Source organism: Ranitomeya variabilis, chromosome 1, assembly GCF_051348905.1.
Source record: "Ranitomeya variabilis isolate aRanVar5 chromosome 1, aRanVar5.hap1, whole genome shotgun sequence".
Taxonomy (NCBI): Eukaryota; Metazoa; Chordata; class Amphibia; order Anura; family Dendrobatidae; genus Ranitomeya; species Ranitomeya variabilis.
The window spans coordinates 9,997,622-10,024,894 of record NC_135232.1 but is presented as its reverse complement, the minus strand read 5'-3'; the positions used below and the strand labels follow the sequence as shown (position 1 = coordinate 10,024,894).

Sequence of the window (27,273 nt, the reverse complement as noted above, 5' to 3'; positions counted from 1 at the left end):
TACAGGTGTACACTGGAAATCTTGAATGAATAGCCTCCATCCTGTTTGTGACCTATCATTATCTACATATGTACACAGCTCCTGTGGGTTTCCATTATAAACCACTGCTCATGAGACAGACATCCTGTCTTCGACCTATGGATATGTATATTGATACACAATGCCTGTGGTGTTTGAATGAAACCATTGTTCATTAAATGGACATTTTGGAGCCAGCCCAAATGGAGTTGAACCTGTCCTCACAAGAACTTTCTTTCCAAGCACGAGGATGTCATCTGCAGGAAGGTGATGATTACTGCAGCCAATGACAATGTTCACATTACCGGAAGATGATTGGACATTTGCCACAGAAGATACCGGAATAGAGGGACGGAGTTGTGGGTTGTATATGGGAGTGGATGTGAAATCTTGGTATAAATGGAGAAAGAATCAAGGCCATCTCTCTCTCATTATTGCCATGAAGAATCATAGATATTTGTATTGGTATTTTCTCTAATTATAGGACATTGAAGAAACGGTTTTATTGTTACATTATTATTTGAATTGTCTTAATACTATCTTATTTTACTTGTCATTAAATATCTTTATCATTTTCCCAAACTTGAGTTATTGATTATATACTAAATATTCAAGACAGAATACAGGATGGGAAATTACCTCCAACAGCATTTTGTAGATGCGTGTGCAATTCATTATGTGATGGGGGTTATAACAACCTCCATTTACATGCTATTATACATCTAGAAGCAGTGACTTTCTATATTTTAAGCAATATTAAAGATGCACAAAATTGCATTGGGCTATTGGGTAGATCATTATTTGGCGTGAATGTCACCCCCATGGCCATCCCTTTCAAGATCACAAAATATTGAGGAATGTAAATTATGTGTTAGCTGTTTATAGCTGATTGATGATTATTTTATGATCTTTAGTAATTTATGTTTTTTATATCTAGTGGAAATGAATCTGCAATGTTACCGTCACATCAGCATAGCATCTCAATAGCTGGTACCTCCTTTTCTTCTTTTTGTTTACATTTAATTATAGAAGCATCCAGTGACATTAGACTGACACTAGTGAATGAGCAAATATTAGAGAAATACATTTCTTTAAAAGGTGTGTGTATGTCAGTAGAAGACACAATCAAGAAGTTTCTATAAAGGATAATTGCTTCAACATCTCACTAATTGGTAAAATTAAATGAAGATACAGAGGTAAGTAGATTTTTTATTAACTTGGGTGAAGAACATTTACCTGTAGTCACAAGAGATCTAATAAAACCTATGCATATCATGTAACAATGTAAATACATCTAAATACATTTCATTGGTATCACTGTTACCCTCTCTCACCCATATACTGACTAGAGATGAGCAGATCTGTTTTTTTAGTCACAAAACAGGATTGTTTTAAAATATTATTGGAATTTTTGCTGACTCAAAGGATTTTGTTTTTATTTGCATGTCTTCCAACAAGTAAATGGCACCGCTATGGGTACAAGTCGTGTACCGGTTTCTGCAAATTTATTTTTAGTGCAATGGGAGAATTTCTATATTTGATTAGCTGATTTTTTACACCAATCTCATTTTATTTTGGGGATGGTTTATTAATTTAGCTTTATGTAATAGTGAAAAAACGTTTTTTACATTATTTCACTTTTATTATTATATACTGGAGCCAGTTTTGATCTTTATGTAAAATTGTTTTTCAACTTGTTATGTTAAATTTGCCATACCTTTCTTATTTTTTGGGCAATATAGTTGTAAAAGGGTTTTTTTAAGTATCAGTTGTATTTGTCAATTGTAACACTTTTTTTACATGTAACTTATTAGAACAATTTTGTTAGCACATTGTTGGAAGGGAAATAAAAAAAACTGTATTCAGAAGGTCAGTACTAATATGGTGATTGTAAATTTGTATAATATTTATTGTTCTTTGTTTTGTATAATATGCACTTAAAAAACACCTTTTTATACTGTTTTGCAATTTTCTGTAAGTGGAGTTGTAAGAAGATTTATTTTTTGCATGAAAATCTGTAGCTTTTGCTGATAACAGTTTATTGTACGTACAACTTTTTCATCATGGTTACATTCTATAGGAGGGAAAATGAATTACAAAAACATAAATTCTGAATTTGTTTTAATATTTGTTTTAAACACCAGTCACTGTTGGGTATAACTGTCATGTTAACTTTATTTGATGGACTATATAATCATATTGATACCATATTCATGTGTTTTGCTATTTTTCCACAAAAAAATAGAAAACATCGCTATTTTTTGGTCACTCATATTCTGATAACTTTAACTTCTTCATTTTTCTATTCATTGTAGATAACGCTGATTGAGACTTTGTTTTTTGTTTATATATGAATTTATAGTCACATTTTATTTATTTTTTTGTTAGGAGGCATAAACAAAAAGCTACAAATGTGAAATAGTTTAGCTATTTTTATGGCGCTCACCCAGCACTATAATGGACATGTTTACTTCATTCAGTGTGCTGATACAATTATGTTGATACCTAAGAAAATCACTATATATTTTTATAGCTCTCATATTGTGAGAGTCATTGCTTTATATTTTTCTGAATACAGATCTGTGATGAGGGAGCAGCCGACATCTTGGATATGGGGCATAATGCTGGCCTTCTATCAGAGATTGGCCTGACTCCATTTTGTCTCATCAGAATTCACCTGGTCACATGTCTGCAGGGATGAGCACTCCTGGCCCCCACCTTTTCCCCACTTGAATTAAGACCCTTTAGTATGGTAATGGACTGAGACCAGTGTAGCAGGCAGATGGCACTTCATAGCTTGAATGAGGAAGCCATGCCAGCAGGGGGCATGGAGGTGCTTGGGGGCTCAATTAAAGCATACATGTCAGATGGCTACAGAAGGACATGTCTATTCTCTTCCCAGCCGGACCGTTTACAACATGAATAATGAATTATGGACGCATCGTCAGAGGTACAGGCTCATTAAAAAATATCCTCATCGCCCTGAAGAAATTGCGCATCTGACAGCGCAACTCCCAGGTCCGTGAGAGATCTGGAACCTGAGATATAGAGATCAGCCTCCCACAGCGATCGAATGGGTCCAGGTTTGATCCCTGTACGACCGGCAAAACAAACCACATGCGCTGGTACCGCCCGTGTACTGTTCTGATCATCGTGAGAGAAGTTATTCCATTTATTAGGTATTGGGAATAGATTCTTCAGGGAAGCTGAAGGGTGGAGATTGTCAGCCCATCAAGGAACAGGGCGGAGGGACACAGAAGGATTAAGAGCTGAGGACACATGGAGAGTCAGTCACAACAGAAGATGATGATGATGAAATAAGGAACAGAGCATATGCCAGCCAGAGAGGAGCAAGTACATGCTTTTTGGGGGCTGCCCGACAACTAGAAGTCTTGTACCTATGGAACGCAGAGCTCACCAGCCTCCACAAGTGACCTTCAACCTGGTAAATTGACCTCTAGCTTTATACCTATAAGCCTTGTACTATTATTGTTATATTTTCCTCTGACTGTAACTCTTGGTATATTTTTACGGTATATTTCTTGTAATTATCTAGTGTGCCCTTAAGGTAATTAAACTATAAATTAATTTTGGGCTGATCCTTTTATTCTTATTGCGAATCTTAGAATACCCAGCGTGGGTAACAGGGCAGTCTCCCCCGCGGCCATTTGCTCTAGGTGCAGTTCCCTTATTGACCTGAGAGACAAAGGGGGCGCCGGAGAGCTGTGCCTGTGTAGTTACGTCACGGATTGGTGACGTGGGAGGAACCAGTTTTCTTCACAAGATCCATATGAGGACACGTTTTTGTGTAACAAACTAGTTATTTTAGTATAGCATATGGATACATGATTATTTTTTCAATTTTTTTGGTGAGGTAAGATGATGAAGAACAGCAACTTTAGCAGTTTTTCACTTTTCCCTTTATACGGCACTCATCGTGCACACAAAAAATGATAGGATTGTTTCATAGCATGGGTCAGATCGGGGAAAATTCCAAATCTCTTAACTGCTTGGGATTTCCCGATACATTTGATTTTCAGGGAAGTTATTGTCCATGAATTGAGTGTCGCTTATTATGTCCTGGCGACTCTCCAGATGCCGGAGCATGATGAATGTAAGATGTTAGAAAACAAACAAACTTGTATTTGGGGCAGCATGTTTTTATCGACTGGAGATGAGCGAATATAACTAAGTGCCATCCAGTAAACCATAATGATGATATCACCATACTGATCAGTTAGTCTTTATCTGTTCCTTTTATTTTCCTGTTGTCGCAGACTACTATGACCACGTGTTCTACCCATGACTCATCTCTGGAGATTGTAACATACAGACATCTTTGTCTTATCACTTTTCCGGCACTTCGCTCATATTCTCCACCTTTACACAAACCATATAACTCTACGGTCACAGAACGAGAGCTGCTCCGGCCAATTTTCCAGCAATTGGTGAACTGGTTGCTCCAGGAACTAGAGGTGTTTGCTCTTTATACCGGGATGACATTGCCATCTTCATTGTCACTTGGGGCAGGTGCTCACGCGGATCCAGGGAGCGGGTTTGCTATAAATCCAGTAATATGACAAATAGGCATGTCGGAGGGGCAGTACCTGGTCACGGGGCTTCCGGCCATTGCAGCGCTCACTGCAGCGTTAGCATATACGTTCTGCCACTGGCCATCTGCTACACTGACGAAGGTTACCTGGCAGAAACGTCGTCACTTTGTGGATTCCCTGCACATTAAATAAATTCTAATATAAAAATCTTGTCTGATTTTACTATTAGTTAGAAACTTTCTGATGGTTTAAGAAGTTTACAAATTCAGTAAGTTCCTGTGGATTACCATGCCATACTATAAGAAGATTGTCTGTAAATTGTAAGAATAATTTGATGTAATAGAAATGGATTCCTCAAATTAAATCTTTCCCCAAAAAATATATTTGCAAAAGTCGTGGCCAATGGCGAATCCATCACTGTATCAGCTCCCTGGTTATACCGGGGTCCTGCAGATTGGAAGGAATCGTGTGCCAAAGTAAAGCACAAGGATTGTCACCAGCTGCAATAATTCTTGTCAATCAAACCCGTCCAGTATTTGTAAGAAATCTCATGTGTCCTGTATAAACGAGGGCGTTTTCTCCACCAATGGGCGTCACTTCCAGTCCAAAGTGCTAGATGGAGGCTCAGCATGTTTATTGAATTTGGGAATAAAGTACCAATATTATTTTTTAGGATTTTCTATCATTAGTTTATTTCCAAAATTGTGTCATCATATCCCTCTCTCAACCCCTCGTCTAAATAATGATCACAATTGTTCCTTATGGGAGGGTGTGGAATCAGCTGAAAGATATCAAAGTATTTTTATCATTTAATTGACAATGATATATTTTATATTTATATATAGCATACATAAATAATAACCACAGTTTTACATCACTTGTCTGCTGGCTTTATAACTGTAAGAAAAGTTAAAAAGGAGACAAGTGCCCACTGGGTAATATGTTATGGAAGGTGGGGGAGGGGGTTTGGGCGGGAAATGCTGTTTATCTGATGGAAGTGTACATCTCAGGATCTCCTTTTAAAATCACCAGTAATGTCATTTAAATATAATTATTTACATTATTTGACAGTCAAGCACACAAAGCTACTGCAGATATAAAACTGAACGAAAAGACAACATAGATTGTATTATCATGATGGTTGCAAGAATATTAACAAAAGCCAATCATTTTCAGTCATGTAACTCTTTCATTTTTTAAATTATTATTTTTTTGCTGATGCACAATAATGTAATTTTTACTTGCATATTTCCATCCAGTGAAAGGCACCGCCATGGGTGCGGATTGTGCCCCCATTCTAGCAAATTTACGTTTGTTGTAGTTGGAGAATTTTCATGTTTCTTTAATGAGCATTTGATTGTATACACCATTCTCATTATTACTGTAGGGAAATGTTATTGATGCCTTTTGGGGATAGTGAAGACTTTGTTTTACATGAGTTAATTTTTAATTGTTATTCTTTTGGCCTCACAGCCAGCTTGGGAATTTATTACAGATCGTATTTTGTACTGCTCACATTTCAGGAGCCATAGCGCTCTTATTTTTTGGCAACACAATAGTATGATGACTTGTTATTCCAGGATTAGTGTTGTATTTGACAATGAAATCATTTGGATGTACATATAACTTATTAGTATCATAAGGGTATGTTTCCACGTTCAGGAAACGCTGCTTGTTTGACGCTGCGCAGCGCTGCAGCGTCAAACAAGCAGCGTCCAGATGTTCCAGCATAGTGGAGGGGATTTGATGAAATCCCGTCTCCACTATGCGTGGAAACCCGCACGCGGCGGCCCTGCGACTACGGACATGCTGCGCGTCTTTTCAGACCGCAGCATGCCCGTACACCTTGCGGGGACGCAGCGTCCCCGCAAGGCATATCACAGGGCCCTATGGGACAGAGCGATCATCCCGGATGTGAAGAGTTAACACATCTGGCATGATCGCGTCCCAGAAAGGGGGCGGGGCTTAGCGCCGAGCGGCTTCGCCGCTGCGGCGATACCGCCGGCCATCCTGAATGTGGAGACATACCCTAAGGGTATGTTTCTACGTTCAGGAAACGCTGCGTTTTTGACGCTGCATTTTTCCGCAGCGTCAAAAACACAGCGTCCAGATGTTACAGCATAGTGGATGGGATTTCATGAAATCCAGACTCCACCATGCGTTAAAAAACGCATGCGTTTTTGCTGCGAAAATGCATGCGTGGTGCGTTTTTTTGAAACGCAGCATGTTGCTACTATGAGCAAAACACGCAGGTGCACCGCAGGTGACCTGCCAGTGACCTCAGGTGCAGTTTTGGTCAGGATTTTACCTGCATAAAATCCTGACCAAAGCCTGAAGCAAAACTGAACGTGGAAACATACCCTAACACTGCAAGAAAATCCTTGGTAAAGGACATGTGTCCTAAAAGCATTTATTCAACATATATAAACAAAAAGCAAAAAATGCCAGGACAAAAATTATCTTTGCAAGTTTAAAAAGTTATACATTTTCTTAGATAATAAGTTCTCCAGTGCGCAGCCGTCAGGAAAGGTCAGAGAGGCCCAGCGCCTGCGCACTGCAGGAATTTGCTCTGCCCTCAACAAGGCAGGAAAGTACACCTGCGCAGAAACAGATGCCGGGGAACTCTATCTGGATAAAATAAGTAACTTCATTTGGCAATATTTATCAGGAGAGGTGTACGGCATTGTGGTAGAGATGACGTTATCCTGGCTGGATGAAACCAGAACACCAGTGACATTGGAAATATGTATTTTTTAAAATGTCTAATTTGGTAATTGCCTGTTCAAAATGGTTTACATTTTTTAAATGCACTTCACTTTTGCATTTTTTTCTATTATAACACAGGATTCAGTCGATGGCATTCAATTGCAATTTTTTCTAACATAGCATATATAAATATTTTTTTATAATTTTTCATAATTGTTTTATCTTTAATCATTTAGGTCAATGTAAGCTTTTTCATATCTATATACACTTTATATGAAAAGTGTGGTGTATGGCACACAATATATTCTCATGTTTACATGTAATTATGCACATTATTATTTAATATGGACCTTATACACAGTATATGTATAGGCTTTATATGCAACACTGCACTTTATATTTTAATCATGTAAAATGTCATCCTTTTTATATTATGGACCCCACTCGTGTGTACATGTTTTAGTATTTTCTCACCTTCCCTGTCTTATTACCCTGCTCTCCCCGACTAATGTTTTCTGCCTCATGTCTAAGATTGGGTCAAAATAATTTGTCCAAAATCAAAGGAGGCATCTCACGTCTCAACAACAAAAAAACTCCCACACATGTTTAACACTTGTGAGATATGAAGAGATCCAAAACCAATAAATAATAAAATTAATCTTTATTCAATATAATTAAAATATCATATAAGAAAGCAAAATACCGTCCTGGAACACAGAGCGGAGAAAACGAGGAGGAGATATTACATCAACTTACTTACCAGTAATGACATTCATATACCAGAGAGCCTAAACAATATAATACCCAAAGAGGTAGATATTATTAAATATATATTACACCAAATTCCATGTACATAGCTCTTGGAAATCCAGCTCAGAAATAAGACTGCATGTGAATTATATCCTCGTAAGGCGTCTCCTTAAAGCTGAGTACCGGTAAAGAAAGAGGGCACCAAACAGGACCAGAGTCAGTATTTACTATCCCCCAGACTCAGAGGCCAAAACAAAGCAATAGTGACCATGAAAGAAATGGGCTGTGAAGCCCCAAAATAATTATCCTCTAAACATTAATAGTAACATGTGATTCGGGGATAAGGATAAAACTCTACCTTAATTTTTAGTGGTAACAATTTGTTATATTGGCAGATTTTTGATCCCTTTCACAAAAAACTTCAAATTCAGAATTTACATTGTTAATTTTTTAACACACCATTCATTTTTAGTTAATTTTCATGTTATCTTTATTCCGTGAGTCATTATGGCCATAACAATCTATTTTCTATATTGCTTTTTATGTTTTGTTACTTTTATGAAAAAACTGACTTAAAAATGTTTTGGGAGCGTCCCATATCCTTATACCCATAACATATAATTTTCTGTTTTACTCGAGACAAACATTCTTCATTACTAAGATACAAGTCTGTTTTATTCATTTATTTAGGTATTTACAATATTTCACAGTCTGCTTGGTAGACATTAATGATTAAATAAATAAATATCATATAGCAGTTTTTATGTCATAGATTCCACATATCCGGTTGTCTTGGTCTCTGAAGATTCCTCGTCTTTCCACGACAGGTGCATATACTTCAGAATGTCAATGGCCGAGCCTCTCTGACAGGCATTTATTTCCAGCAGCTCCCAGAACATTTCTCTGGCCTCCACTGAAATGTTCTTCCACTTCTGTGGAGCCTTTGTCAGATCCCTTCCCACCTGCCACCAGGCAAACCCTTTATAATACTGATCACCGCGTACTGCCCCACGCCAAGGGAAGAGTCCAAAAAGAGCAAAATAGAGAACTACACCAAAAGCCCAGACATCAAGACTAGGATGTAGCAACAACTGATCTCCTGGTCTTAAGCAGCAGTGCTCTGGAGCAGTGTAGGGTTTATACCAGGGCAAAGAAGGAACATATGTGCCCTGGAGCCTGGTGAGGCCAAAGTCTGCCAGCTTTATCCAGTGACATTCTGCATCCATCAAAAGAATATTATTTGGCTTGATATCCCGATGAACCATTCCTCTGTTGTGCATAAAGTCCAGAGCACTGGCGATCTGAGGAACACAACGCTTCAACATGTCCTCCTGCATGCCGACCTAACAAAAAGACAACAGAGGAGATCACACAGCTGAACAGGAAAACGTATCTGATATAAAGGGACAGAGGACTTGTAGATATCTTCTACTAATAGATATAATTCCTCCATCATCAGTTCTCCTGTGGTCTTCATTAGTTATACTCAATTATGTGAGATTTCCACTAATAATTAGATATCTCTCACATAGAGGATGTTACCAGCTCACACGTTCTCCTCCATCCTAAACCTGCCTAATTATGGGGTCCCATACTTCTACATCCCGTAATATGAGTTTTATATCTCTGTAGAAGTAGGGTGATGTTAGACATCAGATCTACAATAAGACCACTATTTCTTCTAAGACAGTATGAATAATGTTTAGAATGTGTAAAAGTGGAAAACAGCAGCATAAGATCTTACTTTAGGTTTAATGATGGACTGGAGATTTCCTGCCGGAGCCACTTCCTGAACAAACACAAAATCCCTACTGGTATGGAAGAAGATGTCGTGAGTAAGGATGATGTTCCGGTGGCCACTGAGGGTTTGTGAAATGCAATATTCCAGGAAGAAGTTGTCTTCTGGAGTCTTCTTCTTTGACATCATTTTTATTGCCATGGTCTGTCCTGTTGAAATAACATTATAATTGTTAATATGTATGATCCTCATATTCCATAATACTGACAAAACTATACAAAAACCTGATCAATCACTTTTCACAGGAACATTCACAAGATTTGAAGGTAGAGGTGCAGAATTCTCATCACGTGTGGTGGATAGGATACAACTAGGGTCAAACTTAAAGACTGTTAACAGTAGCTGCTTGATTTGCGGCTGATAGACAGCTTTAATACATGTGGGGATTGCCTGTTTGTGTAGCAACCCCCACATGTATTCAAGATGTCTAGCAGCTGCAAATCATGCAGCTGCGTCAACAACTAAATCTACGAGCAAGCCGAAATACTCGGAGACCACCAGAGCATGCTCAGGAAATCTCTAGTAATGAGTATTCTCGCTCATCACTACTGTTAACAAGTACAGTTTGTAAGGATACAAGAAGCTTTCACTTTCATCTTTCACATTTATCTAAAACCGCCCTGTTGGCTCAAACATCTTCATAGTCATCATCCATCATCATCATCTCACCTGAATGTTTGTGTTTTCCCATGTGTACATTTCCAAAGGATCCAGTGCCAAGTTCTAGCAAAAGTTCAAAGTGGTCGGTCACTTCCATCATCTTCAGGCTCTTGGAAGTCTCTGATATACGATGAAGAAGCTGTTTGGCCATGTTCTTGTTTGCTTCCTTTATGTTGGCGGCCATTCTGAATAACATGAAATGAGACACGGTATTGAATATAGAAGGAAACTTCTTACAGACCCATAATAACATACTGTGATCACCACGTGTAAACTCTGGCAATAAATACACAGCTGTATAATAGTGTGCAGTCACTGTAATGATGTTCCAGCATTGTATAATTTCCCAGGGATCTGCAGTAATACCATCTACTACATCCTGTGCTGTACTTATCATATATTCACCTTTATAGATGGAGGTAGAAGATGTCTGCTGCTATGGAAAGAGATGGCAGTCAATGCTGAACTCCTCCTGTTCACAACAAGTCTACAGCTCGATGCTCCTCAGAGGCCGACACTGATCACCAATGATTCCCAGAGTGGAGTAGATGTCACTGAGAGGAGGAGACGGTTATATCTGGGAGGAGCAGGGGGTTGTTAATGAGTGGGACATTGTCATTGGCCAAGACTTACTGTCTCCATTTACATATGAACTGACTTCCATAAGTCTCTGGAGGAGAATGCTGGGTGATTACATATGAATGGGGCCTGTGGGTTCGGCCCAACCAATGTCTATGGGAAACACCTGAAAATGTCCCTCAGATCCTATCATATAGTAAACGTATCGCATGTGAGAGAAATGTCTGAGAAGTTTCCAAGATGGCAGCTAGCTTTATTGTTGGCTTTGGCTACATTTACATATGAATGGTGAATGAGAACCATAGAGTCCTCTGTGTAATGCTGGGCTGAGACAACAATAAACTGGAAACTTCCTGTCCTGTCCAGTGATACCATCCACCATTGTGCTGGTAATGAGGTAAACTAAAGAATGAAATGTTTTCAATGTATTATTTCATGAGAGTTTTATGAAGTCAAAAGACAAATCTTCTAAATTAGGCAATTATCACTTTATTAAATCTATTAGTGCCACGGCCATGTTTACCTGGTTAATGGCTGTTAAGTGCAGTGTTTGCTTCAAAGTGCTCAACGGTGTTATTTAATAATGCTGTAAGGTGCTCCATGCTTCGTACATCTTGTAGATGCGTGTGCAATGCATTATGTGATGGGGTTATAACAACCTCCATTTACATGCTATTAGACATCTGGAAGCAGTGTCTCTCTATATTTTATACAATATTAAAGATCTACAAAATTGCATTGGTGTATTGGGTTGATCATTATTTGGCGTGAATGCCGCCCCCATGGCCATCCCATCCAAGTTCACAAAATATTGAGGAATGTAAATTATGTGTGAGGTTTTTATTGCTAATTGATGTTTATTTTCTTCATGATCTTCAGTAAAGTAGTAATAGTTGTAAAAGGGTTTTTTAAGTGTCAGTTGTATTTGTCAATTGTAACATTTTAATTTACATGTAACTTATTAACACGATTTTATTAGCACTTTGTTGGAAGGGAAATAAAGAAATCAGCAATTTTTTGCATTTTATAGTTGACCTTATCTGCTGTGCTGCAAAAATAACCCAGTAACTGTATTCAGTAGGTCAGTACTAATATGGGGATTGTAAATTTGTGTAATCTTAATTGGTTTATGTTTTGTACAATATACACTTAAAAAACATCTTTTTATACTGTTTACAATTTTCTGTTAGTGGAATTGTAAGAAGATTTATTTTTTGCATGAAAATCTGTAGGTTTTGCTGGTAACAGTTTATTGTACGTACAACTTTTTCATCATGGTTACATTCTATAGGAGGGAAAATGAATTAAAAAGACATCAATTCTGAATTTGTTTTAATATTTGTTTTAAACACCAGTCACTGTTGGGTATAACTGTCATGTTAACTTTATTTGATGGACTATATAATCATATTGGTACCATATTCATATGTTTTGCTATTTTTCCACAAAAAAATAGAAAACATCGTTATTTTTTGGTCACTCATATTCTGATAACTTTAACTTCTTCATTTTTCTATTCATTGTAGATAATGCTGATTGAGACTTTGTTTTTTGTTTATATATGAATTTATAGTCACCTTTTATTTCTTTTTTTGTTAGGAGGCATAAACAAAAAGCTACAAATGTGAAATAGTTTAGCTATTTTTATGGCGCTCACCCAGCAGTATAATGGACATGTTTACTTCATTCAGTGTGCTGATACGATTATGTTGATACCTAAGAAAATCACTATATATTTTTATAGCTCTCATATTGTGAGAGTCATTGCTTTATATTTTTCTGAATACAGATCTGTGATGAGGGAGCAGCCGCTATCTTGGATATGGGGCATAATGCTGGCCTTCTATCAGAGATTGGCCTGACTCCATTTTGTCTCATATCAGAATTCACCTGGTCTCACGTCTGCAGGGATGAGCACTCCTGGCCCCCACCTTTTCCCCACTTGAATGAAGACCCTTTAGTATGGTAATGGAATGAGACCAGTGTAGCAGGCAGATGGCACTTCAAAGCTTGAATGAGGAAGCCATGCCAGCAGGGGGCATGGAGGTGCTTGGGGGCTCAATTAAAGCATACATGTCAGATGGCTACAGAAGGACATGTCTATTGTCTTCCCAGCCGGACCGTTTACAACATGAAATAATGAATTATGGACGCATCGTCAGAGGTACAGGCTCATTAAAAAATATCCTCATCGCCCTGAAGAAATTGCGCATCTGACAGAGCAACTCCCGGGTCCGTGAGAGTTCTGGAACCTGATATATAGAGATCAGCCTCCCACAGCGATCGAATGGGTCCAGGTTTGATCCCTGTATGACCGGCAAAACAAACCACATGCGCTGGTACCGCCCGATAATCGTGAGAGAAGTTATTCCATTTATTAGGTATTGGGAATAGATTCTTCAGGGAAGCTGAAGGGTGGAGATTGTCAGCCCATCAAGGAACAGGGCGGAGGGACACAGAAGGATTAAGAGCTGAGGACACATGGAGAGTCAGTCACAACAGAAGAAGATGATGATGAAATAAGGAACAGGGCATATGCCAGCCAGAGGGGAGCAAGTACATGCTTTTTGGGGGCTACCCGACAACTAGAAGTCTTGTACCTGTGGAACGCAGAGCTCCCCGGCCTCCACAAGCGACCTTCAACCTGGTAAATTGACCTCTAGCTTTATACCTATAAGCCTTGTACTATTATTGTTATATTTTCCTCTGACTGTAACTCTTGGTATATTTTTACGGTATATTTCTTGTAATTATCTAGTGCGTCCTTAAGGTAATTAAACCATAAATTAATTTTGGGCTGATCCTTTTATTCTTATTGCGAATCTTAGAATACCCAGGGTGGGTAATAGGGCAGTCTCCCCCGCGGCCATTTGCTCTAGGTGCAGTTCCCTTACTGACCTGAGAGACAAAGGGGGCGCCGGAGAGCTGTGCCTGTGTAGTTACGTCACGGATTGGTGACGTGGGAGGAACCAGTTTTCTTCACAAGATCCATATGAGGACACGTTTTTGTGTAACAAACTAGCTATTTTGGTATAGCATTTGTATACATGATTATTTTCTCAATTTTTTTGGTGAGGTAAGATGATGAAGAACAGCAACTTTAGCAGTTTTTCACTTTTCCCTTTATACGGCACTCATCGTGCACACAAAAATGATAGGATTGTTTTATAGCATGGGTCAGATCGGGGAAAATTCCAAATCTCTTAACTGCTTGGGATTTCCCAAAACATTTGATTTTCAGGGAAGTTATTGTCCATGAATTGAGTGTCGCTTATTATGTCCTGGCGACTCTCCAGATGCCGGAGCATGATGAATGTAAGATGTTAGAAAACAAACAAACTTGTATTTGGGGCAGCATGTTTTTATCAACTGGAGATGAGCGAATATAACTAAGTGCCATCCAGTAAACCATAGTGATGATATCTCCATACTGATCAGTTAGTCTTTATCTGTTCCTTTTATTTTCCTGTTGTCGCAGACTACTATGACCACGTGTTCTACCCATGACTCATCTCTGGAGATTGTAACATACAGACATCTTTTTCTTATCGCTTTTCCGGCACTTCGCTCATATTCTCCACCTTTACACAAACCATATAACTGTACGGTCACAGAACGAGAGCTGCTCCGGCCAATTTTCCAGCAATTGGTGAACTGGTTGCTCCAGGAACTAGAGGTGTTTGCTCTTGTTACCGGGATCACATTGCCATTGTCATTGTCACTTGGGGCAGGTGCTCAGGCGGATCCAGGGAGCGGGTTTGCTATAAATCCAGTAAAATGTCCAATAGGCATGTCGGAGGGGCAGTGCCTGGTCACGGGGCTTCCGGCCATTGCAGCGCTCACTGCAGCGTTAGCACATACGTTCTGCCACTGGCCATCTGCTACACTGACGAAGGTCACCTGGCAGAAACGTCGTCACTTTGTGGATTCCCTGCACATTAAATAAATTCTAATATAAAAATCTTCTCTGATTTTACTATTAGTTAGAAACTTTCTTATGGTTTAAGAAGTTTACAAACTCAGTAAATTCCTGTGGATTACCATGCCACACTATAAGAAGATTGTCTGTAAATTGTAAGAATAATTTGATATGTAATAGAAATAAATTGTTCAAATTAAATTTTTCTAAAAAAAAATATATTTCCAAAAGTCGTGGCCAATGGCGAATCCATTACTGTATCAGCTGCCTGGTTATACCGGGGTCCTGCAGATTGGAAGGAATCGTGTGCCAAAGTAAAGCACAAGGATTGTCACCAGCTGCAATATTTCTTGTCAATGAAACTCGTCCAGTATTTGTAAGAAATCTCATGTGTCCTGTATAAACGAGGGCGTTTTCTCCACCAATGGGCGTCACTTCCAGTCCAAAGTGCTAGATGGAGGCTCAGCATGTTTATTGAATTTGGGAATAAAGTACCAATACTATTTTTTAGGATTTTCTTCCATTAGTTTATTTACAATATTGTGTCATCATATCCTTCTCTCAACCCCTTGTCTAAATAATGATCACAATTGTTCCTTATGGGAGGGTGTGGAATCAGCTGAAAGATATAGAAGTATTTTTATCATTTACTTGACAATGATATATTATATATTTATATATAGCATACATAAATAATAACCACAGTTTTACATCACTTGTCTGTTGGCTTTATAACTATGAGAAAAGTAAAAAAGGAGACAAGTGCCCACTGGGTAATATGTTATGGAAGGTGGGGGAGGGGGTTTGGGCGGGAAGTGCTGTTTATCTGATGGCGGTGTGCGTCTCAGGATCTCCTTTTAAAATCACCAGTAATGTCATTTAAATGATTATTTACATTATTTGACAGTCAAGCACACAAAGCTACTGCAGATACTATAAAACTGAAAGAAAAGACAACATAGATTGTATTATCATGATGGTTGCAAGAATATTAACAAAAGCCAATCATTTTCAGTCATGTAACACTTTCATTTTTTAAATTATTATGTTTTTTTGCTGATGCACAATAATGTAATTTTTACTTGCATATTTCCATCCAGTGAAAGGCACCGCTATGGGTGCGGATTGTGCCCCCATTCCAGCAAATTTATGTTTGTTGTAGTTGGAGAATTTTCATGTTTCTTTAATGAGCATTTGATTGTATACACCATTTTCATTATTACTGTAGGGAAATGTTATTGATGCCTTTTTGGGATAGTGAAGACTTTGTTTACGTGACTTAATTTCTAATCGTTACTCTTTTGGCCTCACAGCCAGCTTGGGAATTTATTTCAGATCGTATTTTGTACTGCTCACATTTCAGGAGCCATAGCGCTCTTATTTTTTGGCAACACAATAGTATGATGACTTGATATTCCAGGATTAGTGTTGTATTTGACAATGAGCTCATTTGGATGTACATATTGTTAGGTTAGGGCTAGCGGAACGCACCAAGTGAATATATGATTTTATTATGATAGATGCGTTCGCAGCCCGGGGTCCACCGTGCAGGAGAACCTGCTGCTAGCAATTAGCGGAACTGAATGACGGTGTTAGCTAACTCTGTTACTTCACAGAGCAGCCGTGAACTCAAAGCGCTGTGCAATCTTAGACTCCACAGAGGCACAGGCTACTGCCTAAACAAGAGCAGTCAGTGGTCATGCATGCACACGAAACTCCTCGCCGGAGGTGCCAGCATTCTAAGGGCTTATTTCGGCCTGGTCCCTGAATACCCAAGCATACAAACTCCTCGCCGGAGGTGCCAGCATTCTAGGAGCTTATTTCAGCCGGGTCCCTGAACACACTTATACAAGACCACACTGGCGCAAAGTACACAAATAAAGAGCAATACTAGCGCATGGCCGTGCGGCCATGCGAACCTTAAATAGTTGCAGCACGTTCAGGACCTTCCTGGAGGGACCAGTGAGAGGCTGCCACAGAGCGTGAGCACCTACAGGACCTTAGCTGCAGTGTCTGATCATGTGACCCTCGATCTCCACTGAGAGATCTTACACTGGGCATGCTCAGAACGAGAAAAGCAGGACTTAGTCCCAGAAGCGTCTGCTCGCCGCTGACCAGCACTGACTTCAATGGCAGAAGCAGGAAAAGCAGCAGCAACTCTCTGTACAGAGCCAGACTGAGCGAGCCGTTGGGACCGACATCTCCGCTGAGCAGACTCCACTGCGGCAGGAGAAGAATGGGAGACCGCAGCGGAGATAGCCCGAGATTCCCCCTGTGCAGAGACGGGAACTCGACCCCTAACATTACCCCCCTTGGACCTCGCTACGCTCGAAGGCAGCAATGAGCTGCGGAGCCCGAATGCGCTCAGCAGGCTCCCAGGACTTATCCTCAGGACCATAACCCATCCAGTCCACCAAATAAAATTTTTTGCCACGAACCACCTTGCACCCCAAAATAGCGTTGACCTCGTAATCGTCCGTAGACAAACACGATGGCCCGGCAGATGACTCGGAAAACCGGGACATGTATACAGGTTTCAAGAGGGACACATGAAAGGTGTCGGTGATATCCAGGCATGGCGGAAGGGCTAAACGGTAGACCACAGGGTTAACCTGTTTGAGGACCTTGAAAGGACTCAAGTAGCGAGGTGCAAACTTAGTAGACTCAAAACGCAGCCTGATGTTATGGGCGGAGAGCCACACTAAGTCGCCAGGAGCAAAGGTCGGAGCGGGGCGCCGATGTGCATCAGCGGAGGACCTCATTCTCTCCTTGGAGGCCTGAATGGCATCCTGAGTGTGGTCCCAAATATCCCGAGCCTCCACAGCCCAGTCTGCCACCCTGGAGTCGGCAGAAGACACGGGCATAGGCACAGGTACTCGCGGATGCTGACCATAGTTGAGGAGGAATGGGGTTTGTCCAGTGGAGTCGGCTACCGCATTGTTCAGCGCAATCTCTGCCCACGGTAGCGAGGATGCCCAGTCATCCTGCCTGGCTGAGACAAAATGTCGCAGATATGTGACCAAGGTCTGATTGGCCCTCTCTACCAATCCATTCCTCTCGGGATGATATGCGGAAGAGAGATTTAACTCAATGCTGAGAAGACGACAAAGCTCTCTCCAGAACCAAGATGCAAACTGGGGACCCCGGTCACTGACAATTTTGTCTGGCATACCATGTAGGCGGAAGATGTGCTTTATGAACAACGCTGCCAAGGCCCGTGCTGAAGGTAACCGTGGAAGCGGCACCAAATGCACCATTTTGGAAAAATGATCGGTAATAACCCAAATGATGGTGCAGCCCCGAGACTTGGGCAAACCCACCACAAAGTCCATCCCGACCATCTCCCAGGGCCTGTCTGCCACTGGCAATGGATAGAGTAACCCAGCTGGCCGTTGTCGAGGAGACTTATTTTTGGCGCAGGAGACACACGCCTGAATATAATCCCTGACATCACGGACCATATGTGGCCACCAGTACGTCCTCGCCAACAGCTCAGATGTCCTTTTTGTCCCAAAATGTCCACCCACCCTGGACGAATGAGCCCACGAGAGAACCTCCGGTCGCAAACTGGATGGAACAAAAGTCTTGCCCGGAGGCACAGACTAGCGAAACCAGAGCTACGGTTCTCAGACTCTCAGTGGGGACAATAAGCCGAGGCTCCTCTTCCTCCTCCACAGATGACACAACAGAGCGAGAGAGAGCGTCGGCACGAATGTTCTTCTCCCCCAAAAGAAAATGGAGGGTGAAATGGAAGTGGGAGAAGAACAAGGACCATCTAGCCTGGCGAGAATTTAACTGCTGGGCTGTCTGCAGGTACACCAAATTTTTGTGGTCTGTGAAGACTTGGAAAGGAAAATGAGCTCCCTCCAAGAGATGTCTCCACTCCGAGAAAGCCAACTTCATGGCCAGCAACTCCCTGTCCCCGATGGAATAATTCCTCTCTGCTGGTGACGAGAAGGTCTTAGAAAGAAGAAGCAAGGATGCTTCCAACCTTGAGCATCTTTTTGGAAAAGGACCGCTCCAGCACCAACAGATGAGGCATCCACCTCCATGATAAATGGTTTGTCTACATAGGGGCGATGTAGGATGGGAGCGCTAGCGAAATGTGACTTTATGGATTTAAAGGCCTTGGAGACCTCCTCAGAACACAGTTTGGGATTTGCTCCCTTCTTGGTAAGGGCAACCAAGGGAGCTACCAAAGTTGAGAAGTGTGGAATGAACTGTCGATAGTAGTTAATGAACCCCATAAAGCGCTGCACCGCTTTAAGAGAATGGGGTTCCTGCCGGTCCATCACAGCCTGTAGCTTGGCAGGATCCATAGCCAAACCCTGGACAGAGATGATATAACCAAGAAATGGCAAGGACTCCTGCTCAAACACACACTTCTCCAACTTGGCGTAGAGGGAGTTTGCCCGTAAGAGGTCAAAGACTTTGCGAACATCTCTCCGATGGGAGTCAATATCTGGAAAGTAGAAGAGAATATCATCCAGATAGACTACGACCGAGGTGGTGAGCATATCTCGGAAGATGTCGTTCACAAAGTCTTGGAAAACGGATGGGGCATTACAGAGCCCGAAGGGCATCACCAGATACTCATAGTGCCCATCCCTGGTGTTAAAAGCCGTCTTCCATTCGTCTCCCTCACGGATGCGAATCAGGTTGTAAGCACCCCGCAGATCTAATTTTGTAAATACCCTTGCTCCCCGTAGCCTATAAAAAAGCTCGGATATCAGGGGTAATGGGTATTTGTTCTTAACGGTGATGGCGTTAAGACCCCTGTAATCAATACATGGACGCAGTTCTCCATTCTTCTTCTGAACAAAGAAGAACCCAGCCCCAGCAGGCGACACTGACTTCCTGATGAACCCTCTTGCCAGATTCTCTTGGATGTACTGAGACATAGCCTCCGTCTCCGGGAGAGATAACGAATAAACTCGACCCCGGGGAGGCTCAGCACCAGGCAAGAGGTCAATAGGACAGTCATAGGGGCGGTGAGGCGGAAGGGTCTCCGCCGCCTTTTTGGAGAACACATCCGCATGAGACCAGTATTGCTTGGGGAGAGAGGATAGATCTGCGGTTACCTCTGTAGTAGCAACCTGAACGCACTCCCTTTGACACCTACCCTCACAAGACTCACCCCATCCCAAAATTCTGCCTGAGGACCACTCGATATGTGGAGAGTGGTACCGTAACCAAGGTATTCCCAACAGGACCTCATCAATTCCCTCAGGTATGACGAGCAGAGATATTGTCTCCTGATGGGATGGTGACATGGACAGAGAAAAAGGAATGGTCTGGTGAGTTATCTGTGAGGGCAGTGTCGACCCATTCACCACTCGTACCGTAACTGGTTGCGCTAGCATAACCAGGGGTATTGCGTGACGTTGGGCGAAGGCGGAAGACATAAAATTGCCCTCCGCCCCAGAATCCACGCAGAGCTCTACTGAGTGGGAAGATGAGCCAGTAATAATTGTCCCCTTAAAGGACAATTTTGAGGCAAACGTTGCCGTATCTAGTGTACCTCCACCGACTACCACTAGAGACTGACGTTTCCTAGACCGCTGGGAACATCTGGTGACAAGATGTCCAGACTGCTGGCAAACATGACAGACCTTGGGTGCCCAAGCGGTCCAGGACTTAGAACCCGCTCGAGACACCTCCCTGGACTCATGTGACTCAGGAACCTGGACCGGAGATTCCAGAGGCTTGGCGAAGGTGGTAGCCAGCCAAAACCTCTGCCTACACTGGGCTCGCTCTAACCTCCGCTCGTTAAAACAGAGGTCAATATGGGTAGAGAAAGTTATTAACTCCTCCAGTGTGGCTGGAATCTCCCTAGTGGCCAGAGCGTCCTTAATGTGATCAGCCAGCCCCCTCCAAAATATGGGGATAAGTGCTTTATCCGACCGCTCCAGCTCTGAAGCTAAAGTTCGGAAACGGATGGCAAATTGGCTGACCAAGGACTCACCCTGAGTTAATGCCAGCAGTTGGAGCGCTATATCATGGGTGACTTGAGGTCCTAGGAAGACCTGTTTCAGAGTACTCAGAAACAACGGAGCACTCTGCACCACACGATCGTCAAGCTCCCACAGCGGCATAGCCCATTCCAAAGCCCTGTCTGACCAGAGGGACACAATAAATCCCACCTTAGCCCGCTCTGTGGGAAAACGTGCAGCCAGTAGCTCGAGGTGAATAGAGCACTGACTCAAGAATCCCCTACAAGACCTGCTTTCTCCAGAAAATTTTTCTGGCAGCGGGAGGCGCGAAAATGTCAGAACAGGGGTGGCAGTGGACAAGGTGGCTGCATCAACGCTAGCAGCCTGTACAGCAACTGCGGAAATATCCACAGCTGAGGTTGAGCTCTCGAAAGCCGCCAACCTACCCTCCAGCTGCTGGATATACCGCAAAGATTGCTGTATGTCCGCCATTTACTAGCCAGACCCTGGCGCTAGTATTATGTTAGGTTAGGGCTAGCGGAACGCACCAAGTGAATATATGATTTTATTATGATAGATGCGTTCGCAGCCCGGGGTCCACCATGCAGGAGAACCTGCTGCTAGCAATTAGCGGAACTGAATGACGGTGTTAGCTAACTCTGTTACTTCACAGAGCAGCCATGAACTCAAAGCACTGCGCCCTGTTGGACTCCACAGAGGCACAGGCTAACTGCCTAAACAAGAGCAGTCAGTGGTCATGCATGCACACGAAACTCCTCGCCGGAGGTGCCAGCATTCTAGGGGCTTATTTCAGCCGGGTCCCTGAACACACTTATACAAGACCAAACTGGCGCAAAGTACACAAATAAAGAGCAATACTAGCGCATGGCCGTGCGGCCATGCGAACCTTAAATAGTTGCAGCACGTTCAGGACCTTCCTGGAGGGACCAGTGAGAGGCTGCCACAGAGCGTGAGCACCTACAGGACCTTAGCTGCAGTGTCTGATCATGTGACCCTCGATCTCCACTGAGAGATCTTACACTGGGCATGCTCAGAACGAGAAAAGCAGGACTTAGTCCCAGAAGCGTCTGCTCGCCGCTGACCACCACTGACTTCAATGGCAGAAGCAGGAAAAGCAGCAGCAACTCTCTGTACAGAGCCAGACTGAGCGAGCAGCTGGGACCGACGTCTCCGCTGAGCAGACTCCACTGCGGCAGGAGAAGAATGGGAGACCGCAGCAGAGATAGCCCGAGATTCCCCCTGTGCAGAGACGGGAACTCGACCCCTAACACATATAACTTATTAATATCATAACACTGCAAGAAAATCCTTGGTAGAGGAAATGTGTCCTAAAAGCATTTATTCAACATATATAAACAAAAAGCAAAAAATGCCAAAATTATCTTTGCAAGTTTAAAAAGTTATACATTTTCTTAGATAATAAGTTCTCCAGTGCGCAGCCGTCAGGAAAGGTCAGAGAGGCCCAGCGCCTGTGCACTGCAGGAATTTGCTCTGCCCTCAACAAGGCAGGAAAGTACGCCTGCGCAGAAACAGATGCCGGGGAACTCTATCTGGATAAAATAAGTAACTTCATTTGGACCCAGGCAATATTTATCAGGAGAGGTGTACGGCATTGTGGTAGAGATGACGTTATCCTGGCTGGATCAAACCAGAACACCAGTGACATTGGAAATATGTATTTTTTAAAATGTCTAATTTGGTAATTGCCTGTTCAAAATGGTTTACATTTTTTAAATGCACTTCACTTTTGCACTTTTTTCTATTATAATACAGGATTCAGTTGAGGGCATTCATTTACATATAATTTACATAATACACAAATGCAATTTTTTTTAACATAGCATATATAAATATTTTTTTATAATTTTTCATAATCGTTTTATCTTTAATCATTTAGGTCAATGTAAGCTTTTTCATATCTATATACACTTTATATGAAAAGTGTGGTGTATGGCACACAATATATTCTCATGTTTACATGTAATTATGCACATTATTATTTAATATGTACCTTATATATATATATATGTTTATGCTTTATATGCAACACTGCACTTTATATTTTAATCATGTAAAATGTCATCCTTTTCCCTCTTTATATTATGGACCCCACTCGTGTGTACATGTTTTAGTATTTTCTCACCTTCCCTGTTTTATTACCCTGCTCTCCCCGCCTAATGTTTTCTGCCTCATGTCTAAGATTGGGTCTAAATAATTTGTCCAAAATCAAAGAAGTCATTTCAACAAAGTCTCAACAACAAAAAAACTCCCACACATGTTTAACACTTGTGAGATATGAATAGATCCAAAACCAATAAATAATAAAATTAATCTTTATTCAATATAATTACCATATAAGAAAGCAAAATACCGTCCTGGGACACGGAGCGGAGAAAACGAGGAGGAGATATTACATCAACTTACTTACCAGTAATGACATTCATATACCAGAGAGCCTAAACAATATAATACCCAAAGAGATAGATATTATTACATATATTGGACCAAATTCCATGTACATAGCTCTTGGAAATCCAACTCAGAAATAAGACTGCATGTGAATTATATCCCCGTAAGGAGTCTCCTTAAAGCTGAGTACCGGTAAAGAAAGAGGGCACCAAACAGGACCAGAGTCAGTATTTACTATCCCCCAGACTCAGAGGCCAAAACAAAGCAATAGTGACCATGAAAGAAATGGGCTGCGAAGCCCCAAAATAATTATCCTCTAAACATTAATAGTAACATGTGATTCGGGGATAAGGATAAAAGTTTACCTTAATTTTTATTGGTAACCATTTCTTATATTGGCAGATTTTTGATCCCTTTCACAACCTTTTGGGGTCAAAACGAACCAAAAAACTTCAAATTCAGAATTTACATTGTTAATTTTTTAACACACCATTCATTTTTAGTTAATTTTCATGTTATCTTTATTCCGTGAGTCATTATGGCCATGACTATCCCTTTTCTATATTGCTTTTTATGTTTTGTTACTTCTTTGAAAAAACTGACTTAAAAATGTTTTGGGAGCGTCCCATATTCTTATACCCATAACACATAATTTTCTGTTTTCCTCGAGACAAACATTCTTCATTACTAAGATACAAGTCTGTTTTATTCATTTATTTAGGTATTTACAATATTTCCCAGTCTGCTTGGTAGACATTAATGATTAAAAAAATAAATATCATATAGCAGTTTTTATGTCATAGATACAACATATCAGGATTTGGTCTCTGAAGATTCCTCGTCTTTCCACGGCAGGTGCATGTACTTCAGAATGTCAATGGCCGAGCCTCTCTGACAGGCATTTATTTCCAGCAGCTCCCAGAACATTTCTCTGGCCTCCACTGAAATGTTCTTCCACTTCTGTGGAGCCTTTGTCAGATCCCTTCCCACCTGCCACCATGCAAACCCTTTATAATACTGATCACCGCGTACTGCTCCACGCCAAGGGAAGAGTCCAAAAAGCGCAAAATAGAGAACTACACCAAAAGCCCAGACATCAAGACTAGGATGTAGCAACAACTGATCTCCTGGTCTTAAGCAGCAGTGCTCTGGGTCATAGTAGGGTTTATACCAGGGCACAAAAGGAACATATGTGCCCTGGAGCCTGGTGAGGCCAAAGTCTGCCAGCTTTATCCAGTGACATTCTGTGTCCATCAAAAGAATATTGTTTGGCTTGATATCCCGATGAACCATTCCTCTGTTGTGCATAAAGTCCAGAGCACTGGCGATCTGAGGAACACAACGCTTCAACATGTCCTCCTGCATGCCGACCTAAGAAAAAGACAACACAGGAGATCACACAGCTGAACAGGAGAACGTATCTGATATAAAGGGACAGAGGACTTGTAGATATCTTCTACTAATAGATATAATTCCTCCATCATCAGTTCTCCTCTGCTCTTCATTAGTGATATTCAATTATGTGAGATTTCCACTAATAATTAAATATCTCTCCCATAGAGGATGTTACCAGCTCACACGTTCTCCTCCAGCCTAAACCTGCCTAATTATGGGGTCCCATACTTCTACATCCCGTAATAGGAGTTTTATATCTCTGTAGAAGTAGGGTGATGTTAGACATCAGATCTACAATAAGACCACTATTTCTTCTAAGACAGTATGAATAATGTTTAGAATGTGTAAAAGTGGAAAACAACAGCATAAGATCTTACTTTAGGTTTAATGATGGACTGGAGATTTCCTGCCGGAGCCACTTCCTGAACAAACACAAAATCCCTACTGGTATGGAAGAAGATGTCGTGAGTAAGGATGATGTTCCGGTGGCCACTGAGGGTTTGTGAAATGCAATATTCCAGGAAGAAGTTGTCTTCTGGAGTCTTCTTCTTTGACATCATTTTTATCGCCACGGTCTGTCCTGTTGAATTAACATTATAATTGTTAATACGTATGACCCTCGTATTCCATAATACTGACAAAACTATACAAAAACCTGATCAATCACTTTTCACAGGAACATTCACAAGATGTGAAGGTAGAGGTGCAGAATTCTCATCACATGTGGTGGATAGGATACAACTAGGGTCATACTTAAAGACTGTTACCTAGTGATGAGCGAGTATACTCGCTACTCGAGATTTCCAGAGCATGCTCAGGTGGTCTCCGAGTATTTCAGCATGTTCAAAGATTTAGTTTATGTTGACGTAGCTGCTTGATTTGCGGCTGCTAGACAGCTTTAATACATGTGGGGGATTGCCTGTTTGTTAAGCAACCCCCACATGTATTCAAGCTGTCTAGCAGCTGCAAATCATGCAGCTACGTCAACATAAACTAAATCTACGAGCAAGCCGAAATACTCGGAGACCACCAGAGCATGCTCAGGAAATCTCTAGTAACGAGTATTCTCGCTCATCACTACTGTTAACAAGTACAGTTTGTAAGGATACAAGAAGGTTTCACTTTTATCTTTCACATTTATCTAAAACCGCCCTGTCGCCTCAAACATCTTCATAGTCATCATCCATCATCATCATCTCACCTGAATGTTTGTGCTTTCCCATGTGTACATTTCCAAAGGATCCAGTGCCAAGTTCTAGCAAAAGTTCAAAGTGGTCGGTCACTTCCATCATCTTCAGGCTCTTGGAAGTTTCTGATATACGATGAAGAAGCTGTTTGGCCATGTTCTTGTTTGCTTCCTTGATGTTGGCGGCCATTCTGAATAACATGAAATGAGACATGGTATTGAATATAGAAGGAAACTTCTTACAGACCCATAATAACATACTGTGATCACCACGTGTAAACTCTGGCAATAAATACACAGCTGTATAATAGTGTGCAGTCACTGTAATGATGTTCCAGCATTGTATAATTCCCCAGGGATCTGCAGTAATACCATCTACTACATCCTGTGCTGTACTTATCATATATTCACCTTTATAGATGGAGATAGAAGATGTCTGCTGCTATAGAAAGAGATGGCAGTCACTGCTGAACTCCTCCTGTACACAACAAGTCTACAGCTCGATGCTCCTCAGAGGCCGACACTGATCACCAATGATTCCCAGAGTGGAGTAGATGTCACTGAGCGGAGGAGACCGGTTATATCTGGGAGGAGCCGGGGGTTGTTAATGAGTGGGACATTGTCATTGGCCAAGACTTACTGTCACCATTTACATATGAACTGACTTCCATAAGTCTCTGGAGGAGAATGCTGGGTGATTACATATGAATGGGGCCTGTGGGTTCGGCCCAACCAATGTCTATGGGAAACACCCGAAAATGTCCCTCTGATCCTATCTTATAGTAAACGTATCGCATGTGAGAGGAATGTCTGAGAAAAGTCACCAAGATGGCCTGCTAGCTTTATTGTTGGCTTTGCCTACATTTGCATATGAATGGTGAATGAGAACCATAGAGTCCTCTGTGTAATGCTGGGCTGAGACAACAATAAGGGATGGAAACTTCCTGTCCTGCCCAGTGATACCATCCACCATTGTGCTGGTAATGAGGTAAACTAAAGAATGAAAGGTTTTCAATGTATTATTTCATGAGAGTTTCATGAAGTCAAAAGACAAATCTTCTAAATTATGCAATTATCTCATTATTAAATCTATTAGTGCCACGGCCATGTTTACCTGGTTAATGGCTGTTAAGTGCAGTGTTTGCTTCAAAGTGCTCCACGGTGTTATTTAATAATGCTGTAAGGTGTTCCATGCTTCGTACATCTTGTAGATGCATGTGTAATTCATTATGTGATGGGGTTATAACAGCCTCTATTTACATGCTATTACACATCTGGAAGCAGTGTCTCTTTATATTTTATACAATATTAAAGATCTACAAAATTACATTGGTGTATTGGGTTGA

The 27,273-nt window shown here is 41.4% G+C and overlaps 2 protein-coding genes across 2 annotated transcripts; both read right to left on the bottom strand.

Annotated features, from left to right (window-relative positions):
* Nucleotides 1-8,788: 8,788 nt before the first annotated feature.
* Nucleotides 8,789-10,669, bottom strand: LOC143793353 (serine/threonine-protein kinase SBK1-like). The gene is made up of 3 exons (XM_077280256.1): nt 10,495-10,669; nt 9,772-9,974; nt 8,789-9,370 (listed from the first exon to the last, which is right to left on the bottom strand). Exons 1-3 carry the CDS (start codon nt 10,667-10,669, stop codon nt 8,789-8,791), a joined length of 960 nt encoding a protein of 319 aa, XP_077136371.1.
* Nucleotides 10,670-24,159: 13,490 nt separating this feature from the next.
* On the bottom strand, nt 24,160-26,117 carry LOC143793345 (serine/threonine-protein kinase SBK1-like). Its single transcript, XM_077280243.1, has 3 exons — nt 25,943-26,117; nt 25,119-25,321; nt 24,160-24,717 (listed from the first exon to the last, which is right to left on the bottom strand). The coding sequence occupies exons 1-3, from the start codon at nt 26,115-26,117 to the stop codon at nt 24,160-24,162; spliced, it is 936 nt and encodes a 311-aa protein (XP_077136358.1).
* Between the last annotated feature and the right edge of the window lie 1,156 nt (nt 26,118-27,273).

Excerpts from the sequence above, each read along its gene's own strand:
- LOC143793353 (XM_077280256.1), bottom strand. The coding sequence starts at position 10,669 with ATGGCCGCCAACATAAAGGAAGCAAACAAGAACATGGCCAAACAGCTT. Across the intron at positions 9,975-10,494 it reads GGGAAAACACAAACATTCAG|GACAGACCATGGCAATAAAA; the intron begins GTGAGATGATGA and ends TTATTTCAACAG. Across the intron at positions 9,371-9,771 it reads AGTCCATCATTAAACCTAAA|GTCGGCATGCAGGAGGACAT; the intron begins GTAAGATCTTAT and ends TCTTTTTGTTAG.
- LOC143793345 (XM_077280243.1), bottom strand. The coding sequence starts at position 26,117 with ATGGCCGCCAACATCAAGGAAGCAAACAAGAACATGGCCAAACAGCTT. Across the intron at positions 25,322-25,942 it reads GGGAAAGCACAAACATTCAG|GACAGACCGTGGCGATAAAA; the intron begins GTGAGATGATGA and ends TTAATTCAACAG. Across the intron at positions 24,718-25,118 it reads AGTCCATCATTAAACCTAAA|GTCGGCATGCAGGAGGACAT; the intron begins GTAAGATCTTAT and ends TCTTTTTCTTAG.